The 11,517-nt window shown below is 33.4% G+C and overlaps 1 protein-coding gene across 1 annotated transcript; it reads right to left on the minus strand.

Annotated features, from left to right (window-relative positions):
- Nucleotides 1–921: 921 nt before the first annotated feature.
- Nucleotides 922–1,629, minus strand: LOC109169793. Its single transcript, XM_019318684.1, has one exon. It carries the CDS (start codon nucleotides 1,627–1,629, stop codon nucleotides 922–924), a length of 708 nt encoding a protein of 235 aa, XP_019174229.1.
- Between the last annotated feature and the right edge of the window lie 9,888 nt (nucleotides 1,630–11,517).

Consider the following 11,517-nt stretch of genomic DNA (forward strand, 5'->3'; position numbering starts at 1 on the left):
ATCACTTTTTATTGCTAATTGTGTGGAAGTAATTTAACCATGATTTATATAGTTTTGTTTCTTTAATTGGATAAACAAAAGTTTTGGCAAAATAAAAATAATAAAGTTAAATTTAGCATTGAACAAGTCAATTGTACGTACATTTCTAGGTTGTTGCATTGTGAACCAGAAGAAAATTAAATGTCATTTACAAAGAGCATAGAATATACGGACGTACTATACACATGACAAGTTGCAATGTGGATGCACTATATATCATCAATCTAAATATTGAATTATTAAAAGTGTTTGGTAATAACTATAATTATGTATAAATAAAATAATCTAATATGGCGTGCTAGCTAACATACATATAACATATTGTGAACAACTAAAAAGTTAAGGACCATTATTAAATTGGAACCATAAATAATTAGTGCAAACATATTTTAGGTGATGAAGACGATAATAAGATATATTAGTATATGTTACACATAATTGACCAGTTCAAATGAAGTCCAAACTTTATAATTATGAAGTTAATCGTCATAACCAATTCAGCTGAATTTTTCCAAAAATCATATTTCCTGAAAACAGCACAATTCTTGAGTCCATTGAACTTACCATAGTTGAACCAGCACTAATACATCATATTGTAGTAATTTACATTAAATTAAAAGGAAAAACATATATTAGACTGAATTCCCAGTCTATCTCAACATGTACAAATGAGCAAAACTAAGAATCTACATTCATTTAAGGAAAAAAAAATGAAAACCTTAAACGTGATTATGATAAGAATGACAACGAAGTAAGAGCACGAGGTGCATACTCTTGATCACCATCTCTCGAATTCAATCTTCATTTGGATCAAGTTCGGATGAAATTGTCATTCTTAGATCGTGACGGATTCGCGATGAGCTGAGGATTTGATGCTAATATTCAAAAGCTTTTCCTATGAGCATGATGTCCAGTTAACACACTCTTTGGAGAAGTTGAACCATCTCTCTTTGGGGTACTAATATTTTTCTCACTGAATCTTCTTGTATATTCCTTCTTTCTTTGTGGCTTATTTCTGGAATTGAAACTCGAACTCGAACTCGAGTTTTTACCTTTAATGGTCGGGATTACGTACCACCCAATAGAGGTGCACAAAATCGCAAACGTCCTTCCATAAATAGCCAAGAAAACAAGAATCAATACTATCGTCAATGGCATGTAAAATCTGGGCTTCTTCAAATCCTCCCACTTCATATCCACTTTCCAAGAAACGCTCTTAGAAAGCTTCTTCTCCTCTTTCTGATCATTCGACGATGACTGCATTACACGCTTCTCAACTTCCACCTTCTCCGGCGAGCCCCCAGTTTTCGCGGCATGATTTTCATCTCTCCCCGCGCTTTCTTTCTTCCCCTTAAACTTGACGACGATCGGCTTAACGTCGTCGGAGTTGGCCGGAAAGACGAAGCGGACGATGGAGATATCCTCGGCCCCAACCTGCGTGTAGATTTTCTGTTTCTTGCCTTCGAGATCAGCCAGGAGAGCAGAAAACTTGTCGAGGCCGCGATTAGCGTACGGGTTCTTGTTGTTGTTGCTGTCTCTCCCGGATTTCTTCGATCTCCTGGGAGTCGAGCATGGGCTCAGAACATCCATGTCGTCTTCGTCAACATGGAGATGAGAGCTGCCGCAAATAAACGGATTGAACATGTGTATATATATAACCAACGAACTGACAAAAGCCAAAAGGGTATTCCGCAAAACACAAAATTAAGAATGTTGAGGTTGTCTGAATTGAAACTAGTTTTGGATTGACCTGATTCTGATTGGAATAGAGAGAGATGGAGGAGGAAGACAAAGCTATTTATATTACGATGAAGAATGGAGTGTTGGGGAGGGATTATTATTGAAGACTAGACTGGATCCAAGCCAGAATAGTCAAATCTGCATAGGGGGGCTTGAAAACATGGGAATATTAAAAAATGGCAATAAATCCAATAATTAATGCATCAGAAGCTTCTTATATGTTTCGATCTTTCTTTGACTTGGTACCCCTCTGTATATGATTTGAATATACTCTATAGCTTATAAGAAATGGCTTGGGGAAGGGGTTTGAATGATTGAATTGGTCCACATCTTATGACATTTATATATATGCTCATAATATGGAAGGAAAATATTAGATGTAATCTTATTTTTACTCTCACATACAAAATTTTAATGTAGATACTTGTATTTGGATCCACATAAAAAAATAGCATATCAGTGCCTGCCACATGAAGGAGTAAAATTTAGGGAGTATGATTTGGGAGTCTATGTATGTAGTGTGAGTATATGGGTCTAATTTTTTTTTTTTAATTGTATTTGAATAGTCACGAATTTGATTCAACTAACATTCATTTACTTAATGAACACTCTTAGATAAAAACTGTGATTTTTTGATATGTCCCATGTGAAAAAGTGCGGAACAAATTCATACATCCATTCAGGTTGCTCTAAGGGATAAAAGTTAATAAAAGAAATAAACATTTATGGAATTACAATAATGCATGTGAAAACTCTATAATAGTGCATGGGTGTGCAATATTAGTTATGGAGTAAATTCCAATTATAGTCCCACGAGTATTAGAAAACGATACTTTTGGTCCACGTGTTTAATTTTTAAAAAAACTCATCTTACAACTATTGTTTTACTACCAAAGTTCATCACTCCGGTCACCGAAGCGGTTAGGACACACCGGATTCTTAAAATAATAAGGATATTTTTGTCACTTTGTAATTAAAATTAAACTATTTTCTAAATTACCATTAAACCTAATATTGGGCAATGCCTTGTAATTAAACCTGATCTGCCAATGCAAAAGAAACCTAATCAAATTATTCCGACCAGCGAAATATATTAATTGCGATCCCATTCTCCGTTAATTGTCTATGAACAGAGACAACAAGTGTTCAAAATAGGGAGCATGCAGTATTCCTCCTAACACTGCTTTTTTGAGTAAGCTAAATTAGATGATTTTACAAGATGCATTGATGAATCACCTTCCTTGGACACCAACACGCTAACAGGTTGTACACAAAACCAAATGAATAATGATGATAAGATCAATGGCAAATTTAATGGTCTGTTTGTCCTGTTTGAGCAATTGGTATAGATTTTTGCTTACAAGAAAATACACAAATATGCCACCAGGAAGCAGAACAAAATTCTAACATGAAAGAACAAAATTCACATAATAAACATGAAGACTAGAACAAATTTCACATAATAAACACCACTATAAATTTAACAAAATTCACTCTAGATATGATATTGGCCAATATTAAGTTTAATGACAATTTAAAAAATAGTTTGATTTTAATTACAAAGTGATAAAAATACCCTTATTATATTAAGAATATGGCGTGTCCTAATTTCTCCGGTGATCGGAGTGACGAATTTTGGTAGTAAAACAATAGTTGTGGGATGAGTTTTGGTATAAATTAAAACATGTGGACCAAAATTGTTATTTTGTTAATATTCGTGGGACTAAAATTGGTATTTACTCATTAGTTATGTGTAAATTCACTATCAAATGCTTTATAATGCATCATTGTAATTACAAAAATATCACAATATTTTTATTTAATTTTTAAGTTTTGATTAACTAAGATGGATGTATGAAATTAATTTTGCACTTTTTATATGAACATGTGTTCTTACTTGGATATGGAAAAACTGATATACCGGTGATTAATTTTATTCAGAATCGTGTCATTGATTACCTAATGTTATGACATACGTTCAACAAATAAAGAAATATGTGACCAAAAAAAAGTACAAATAACTTTTTTTTTCTCTAAATATTGGCTACTTTATTGTTGGTTAGATAGAGTCGGAAATTATATATACGGAGTAATTAATTTGTCACCCGAAATAGGTTAGTTAATTAATTAGAGCCATACAAGCTTAAATAGTTAATTAGGTTGAATATTAACAAATAAGGGAAATTAGGCGGAGCTAAATATCCAATTCAGGATTATCCATGATAAATAAACAACACATGCATACCAGAAAATTAGGGGAGATTTAATGAGAAAAACCTGACAGATGTTAATTGCACATGATGTCCATCCTACTTTTTATATGTAAAATGTAAAAGTTGTGTTGTTACGTTAGTCAACATTTTCACATAACTTTGAAGGTTGATAAATTTAATATTTGAAAAAAAAAAGTAAATTACATGAAAAATATACGTTCAATTGAGAAAAAAAATATTAACAGCCATTATCCTAAATAATAATACTCGAAGCTTATTTTAATTTAAATTCAATCCAATAAATTAATTTACAACTTAAGATATTTAGTAAAATATCAATATATATAATAATGAAAACATCAAAAAGTTAATTATACAAAAAAAATAAATTATATACTACCAAGATTACAAAGACAGACATGATATAAGAATTATATACCATATAAATTGATTTTATATACCAAATGGGGACGTCATGAGTTTGAGTTTGGGGACATTATTAACTCTTTGTACTTCAATAGGTTGAGAAAGTAGATATAAGCATATACTACATTGTAACAAAGTGAGTAATATTCAAAAAATATATATAATTTTAATTATATTATTTTGTAATATATGATTACAAGAAAGTCCACAACTTCTACTTGAAGAGTAAGGTGAACCTCGCCCTGACCGACCAAACCAATAAGGTTAATAGACAACTCCCCTAGGGAACTGAATGAACTCGGAACCTTGTAGTTATCAAGATAACTGTTTGACCAACTCGGTTGTGGTTGCAAGTTCAATTATTGTTCCTTGACCGGCCTATTGGGACCTGCAGCGAGCCCTAGGCGATTGAGAGTGTTAACACTCTCTTATTTGAATTTATTGCATAGCGTTTTCTTAATTAGTTTATTTTTTTTTTGTGTGGTTTGTGAAATATTATAGAATTGATCTACAAGGAGCATGTGCAATCCTGGTTATACTTTGAAATGAAAATTCAAAAATTTGCTTATTTTAATATATTGTGATTATTTGTGTTGCTGCAAATAAAGGGAATTCTAATATTCTATAAGTCAATAGTTAAAATAAAAATAAATAAATTAAATAAGCAATATATGAGCATTCAAAAAAAAAAAAAAAAAGCAATATATGAATGTGGAGGCGTTGAAAATGAAATTAAAAATGATTGCACTTCCTTCCAAATAAGACTACACTGCTTGGGAGGCACGACAACTGAAAATTAATACCATTTGCGCTGCAACGGTCATACAAAGCAAATTCGCCATAGGTGACAGTTACCTTATATGATTGTTTAAAAGAAAGATTGATTTAGGAGGTGTTTGGTAAATAGCTGTTAGCTGATTGTGTTAGTAGTTTTGACTAATTGATATTATTAGCTTATTCTAGAGAAACGTTTGATAACTTAGCTGTTAGCTGATAGCTGATTACATTCAAAAAGACTTTTTCAAAAAGTTGATCGATAAAAAAAATTATTTTAAGTAACTTTTTGAATTTTAACGTTTTAGAACAATGAGCTGTTACAAAAAGTTAATTAATCAAACACTTATATTGTCTGTTTAACCAAGTCAAACAGTTAATAATGATTAAATAAGTCAAAAAATAATTGATAAGCTAATTATGTTACCAAACAGGACCAATGCAACTGTGACGTGTGGGAGTTCGGTTAAATAATCTATGGCTTGAAAGAAATTATAATATAAAAATAATAATTTAAGCCTTCCACTTCTTTTCCCCCTAAATTTATAGAAAATAATTTTTTTAAATCCCACCTCAGCTCAGTTACACCCAACCAATATTCTTCAAGTTTTTCATCAACCCAATACCTCATCATCAACAACATTTAATTAATTGATAATATATAAACGATATATTTCATGTGTTTAAAACATTGATATGGAATTTTATTATTTCAAGATTTTGTAATGCACGGAGTCTTTTATAACAAAGACTTACCAAACACCAACTGCCCATTATGAATTTGTTTGTCAGCTTGTTAAATGATAAGTTCATGAAATTCAAAAAAAGTGAGCTATACTGCTCAGATATGCTATGAATATATACATGCACAATTATATTAGAATAAAATAAAATAATTAAAAATTAACAAAAATATTCAAATTAAACTTCCTCCGCCCAGGACAATTTTGCACATGAAAGGATCATCATCATTCACACCGTGTAGGTTAGCTGGAGATAGATAATTGGTGGACCGGACACGACAAACCAAAACATAAAATAAGAAAAAAACAATTGTTAATAAAACATAAACACGTGATTTTGAATTATAGTGCCATGCATTCTGAAAGTTTTAAAAATTTATCCAATAATTCATACAATTATCAAATTAAAGAAGAAAACAGATAGAGATCGAGGGTTGAAATTTCCCTTATGCATATCTGCACTGACAGATCGCGTGTGATTAAGTCAGACGGCTAACGGCTTGACCATTAATCACAGTAGTTCAAACTTGCCATAAATTAATGTTTCAAAAAAAAAATAAAAAAATTGCCACTAATTAAGGTAGTTTAATTAAGCACCCATCTCATTATGGTAATTATTAAACCTTATCAACGAAAGTAAAATCCTCGCTCCAAAATCCCTCAATCCTGATAGGAAATATATCCTGATCTACGATCTTTTTATACCAAGAACCTGGTCGGATACAAATCACCTCACATGGCGTTTGGTTGGAGGGATTTTAAATTCCCTTCCCACTTAATTCCCACCTAATTCCAAAGGCCATTAAATTCCGTAGTTTGGTTGGAGGGAATTGCAATTCCATGAAATTGCAATTCCCCCATTTTCATGGAATTAAAATCCCATGTCCCCCCCTGGTATTTTAATTCCTGGGGAAAAAAATAGTGATTAGTCAAAATTACCCCTTCCTTTTTTAACCTAAAATTAATGTCTAATTAACAACAATAATGGACATTTTTGACTTTATACTACTTATTCTCGTTCAATTCCCATGTATACCAAACATTGGAATTGAAATTCTCAGTAATTCTATTCCTGTCAACCAAACACTGGAATTTAAATTCCCACTTTATTCCCAGTAATTTAACTCCCATGGAATTACAATTCCTTTCCCACATAATTCCCCCCTCCAACCAAACGCCCTGTCAAGGCGAGGGTTATTTCTCAACCTGAACCAACCAACTGGCCGACCCGACATGGAGGATTTCCATGTGGCTTGATAAGCCTGCCTTAACCTTTATGTGCTCGGTTCTGACCTACTTGTTCGTCCGAGACTCCGAGCGCGTATACTTAGCACTCAAACTGATCCCGTGAGCGATTGGCTAGTTAGATATATTCTTACACGTGCACGTTTCTCCTCGTCCGGCAAGATTACCGAGTGCATGGAGGGCACGTGGCACACATGCCGGCCCCTCGGCTTATGTCCCATTGAATTCCCTATAAATACCCACAAGACGCTTGTAGAAAGAACTTTTGGCTCTTATTCTCTGAAGCCACCACAAGCTCGGGAACCTCCGACCCTCAGATTTCAATCGCGAGCCACTCTTCTCAAATACCTTAACATAACAACATACAAATATTTATATTATATCCGGTAGAATTTACCACATCATATCGTACCTAGTGCCCAGAAGAAGTTACCCTCAAAGGAGGGTGAAACCTTCAATTCACATTGCGGTTGCAAGGTTCGATTTGACGTTTTAACATACAATTTACCACCCATAAATCAACTGAGCTACCTGTGCGAAATTTGGTAATTAAACCTAATACGACAGTCGACTGTCGTCCAGTGGTCCAGACTATCTTAACATTCTCGTTAATCCTTAATCTGGTTCCATCATCAATTAATGAGCTCAGATCGATCTCGTGAATGGTGGGTCAGAGGGAAAATGACATGCACTGTCATTTTTGCTCTGATCTACATCCACTGCTCAAGCTAAGCCATCTAGAAGCAGTCATCTCCCGGCCATTTAGCTGCTATATATCTCGACATTCTAGAAGATGCCGTGTTTATCGGGTAATATCGGAAAACTTATTAATACAGAATAGTTTAGTTTATTATGTTCTTTTTTTTTTTTTTTTTTTGAAAACTACTGGTTCTATTACATTGTAGTATCTGTTCATATACTTTCTCAACCTACTGAAACATAAAGAACCAATAACGCCTCCACTAAGGCTTGAACTCATAATCTTCCAATTGGAAGTCCAACTCGGATACCATTAGACCACATAGTCCTAGTAGTTTATTATGTTCTTAATTGATCCCTTCATTAATTTCTTAATCTCTCTGCTTGTTAGCATTGAGATGGAAGTCATGGCATGTTTGCTAGCTGGAAGTAAACGGCCATTCTTAAATTATTTCTTCCGCAAGTAGTGCAGTGTAGTCTCTGCTTCTGGAAGTCCGATGACTTTTAACGTTAGTTTTGACGGCTACTTACCATACTGACGCCGTTCTCCGACTTCTGATGTCTGAACATATATATAATATTTTCTTAACCCAATTTCAAGTTTCACACATCCGGTCACGAGCATATAATAAAAAGGTCTACATTACTTTACTGGTAATATAATATAATGGTACGTTCAAATTTATAAGCATATATGTGTGGAAAATATAATATATCTAAAATATAATTTTGGAGGAGAAAAAGATTGAATTAATATATCTCGTAATACATGCTATTTATTTATAGTATGTAGAAAGAAAAATTAGAATTGTGAATTTCTAAATATACATATAGACCCACACATTAACCACTACTTTGCTAACAACCACCTCAGTCAGTGCACCTACTTCAAATACCACTACTCCACTAACAATCACCTTACAACATTATTATTATTATTATTATTATTATTATTATTATTATTATTATTATTATTATTATTATTATTATTATTATTATTATAACAATAATTTAATAAGTATGTATTACATTATAACGCTACATGCATACGAATTCAAAAATAATAATAAACCAACCATTACAAATGACAAAGTGATAAATAATGATCAATATTTTTACAATACAAAGATGCATATTACACTTTCCATAAAATTAGTCAATTTTCAGAATATTCTAATAACCGGATTTTCTGCATTAATTGTGTTGTTTACTAATAACACTTTTTTTTTTGAAAGAGTGAATTCCATTTTTGGTCCTACTGTTATAGGGGCGTTTCCAATTTCAGTCCACTTTAATTTTTTTTGCCACTTTACAACCACTATTATTGAATGTGTTCCACTTTTAGTCCACTGTTAATATTTCCGTCAAGAGGCCGTATAATCAAAGGGTATTTTGGTCTTTTTATGTTTGTCTCTTCTCTTTTAATCCAGGTGCTTCGTCCTCCTCCTCCGATATTCGAAGATGGCTCTTCGAACAACGAGAATGGGAAGTCAAAGCTCACTACAAGAAAAATGCACATAGACAACACTAGAAAGACAACAGTTTTTAAGAAAAGTGTTGTCTTTTGTATAAAAGACAACAGTTTGGTCCAAAACCGTTGTCTTTGATTCAACACTTTTGTCAAAGACAACAGTTTTTACTTAACCGTTGTTATAAGTGTGTTGTCTTTGTGCATTTTGTGAAAAGACAACACCACAACGACAATGGTTTTTAAAAACCGTTGTCTATGTGCGTTTTTTTTAAAATAAGACAACGGTTTTTTTAACTGTTGTCGTTGGTGTGTTGTCTTTAAGCGCACTGGAATACACAACACTAGAAAGACAACGGTTGTTTAAAACCGTTGTCTTTGTGCGCTCTTTTTTTTTTTTAAAAAGACAACGGTTTTATTTAACCGTTGTCGTTGGTGTGTTGTCATTAAACGTAATCGAATACACAACACTAAAACGACAACGGTTTTATAAAACCGTTGTCTTTGCATGTTCTTTATTTGTTTAAGACAACAGTTTTATTTAACCGTTGTCTTTGGTATGTTGTCTTTAAGTGTATTTGAATACACAACACTATAAAGACAACGGTTTTAAACAACCGTTGTCGTTGCGCAACATTATTTAACAGGTATATAAAATAAAAACACAAACATTAACTAGAAGAGTTGAACCTATGACCTCATGCTTAATAAGTACACGATTTTACCAACTACGCAACACAACCTCTTGTGTCTAAAGGTGCAACATCTGGTATATAACTGGGTTGCTTCTGTGTTGTTTGTGAAAACCAAGACAACAATTTTAGAAAATAGTTAAAAAGTTCCCCCCAGGAAAAATAGAACCTAAGACCTCTAACATAATAAACTAAGCTAAACCCACCAAGCCACAACAACACTTATGTACTCAAGCGCAACATCTAGTATATTACCAAAATAGTTCTATTTTCGTTCATATTTAAATATAAAATTATTCACCAAAAATTAAAAGTAATTAAATTCATTAAAGTTTTATTTTCAATTATATTACAATAAAGACCAATCTATGAATTCAAAATAATAATAATAATATATTATCAAGTATAAAAAACAATATGGAGTGGTGTTCATAATTGTGCGGTATGATGTGTAGGGGTTTAGGGCGGTATATATATGATAGGGGCCGGGGTTGGTAATCGACTATTCCGGCTAGCGCATGACTAACAAGGTTAGCTATATGTTGGTAATTGACCCTTACGGCTAGCGCATGACTAACAAGCTAAGGTTAGCTATATGTTGGTAATCGACCGTTTCGGCTAGCGCATGACTAACAAGGTTGAAACTGTTGGTAATCGACCCCCCCCCCCCCCCCCCGGCATGCCTGAGACACGTTGAGAATGGATATGAAAGAGTAGTTGATTGATGCCGTACAGTTTGCTATATCCCATTTCTTTTGCCGCCGCGATCTTAATTAGCTCTATGTCATAATTACCAAACTATATATTCATAATTTTTGAATTGAAATGCATATTCATAATGATTGAATAACTCTGATCTATATTCACAATTACAGAACGCTGTGTTTATAATTTGCGATGTTTATATTTCCAAGTGTTTATAAATATACATTTTAGAAATTGTGAATCAACAATACAGAAATTATGAATCTGTAGTATAGAAATTATGAATTTACTGTATATAAATTATTAATCTATACAACTGTATTTAAATTAGAAATTATGAATCTACATTATAGAAATCTATGAATCTCGTGTTCTGTACCTATATACCCGATTCAATTTTAATTGACCGAATGTAGCGACTCGAGTAATTAAATTAATATTTTATTACGAAATTTCCCTTTAAGCTAATACAAATTAAAATTTCCCTCTAAGACAAAATTGGGAAATTTTTGTCTTCCCTCTAAGACAAAATAGCGCAAAAATAGGGCTAGTTCAAAATTTCCTCATTCACTCTCCGCTAACCTCCTTCACTCTTCGCCAGTCTCCGGTAACTGCTCCGCAGTGGGTGCTCTCCGCCGACCGCGTACTGCCCTCGCCGCCGCCATCTTGTGTCGCCGACCGCCGACCGTCCAAGCTTCGACGCCGTCGCCAAAGCCCAACCTCTTCCGCCATCGCCGCCGCCATCCTGTGTCGCCGTCGGTCCAGCTGCCGCC

This window comes from Ipomoea nil, unplaced genomic scaffold (genome assembly GCF_001879475.1).
Source record: "Ipomoea nil cultivar Tokyo-kokei standard unplaced genomic scaffold, Asagao_1.1 scaffold3321, whole genome shotgun sequence".
Lineage (NCBI taxonomy): Eukaryota > Viridiplantae > Streptophyta > Magnoliopsida > Solanales > Convolvulaceae > Ipomoea > Ipomoea nil.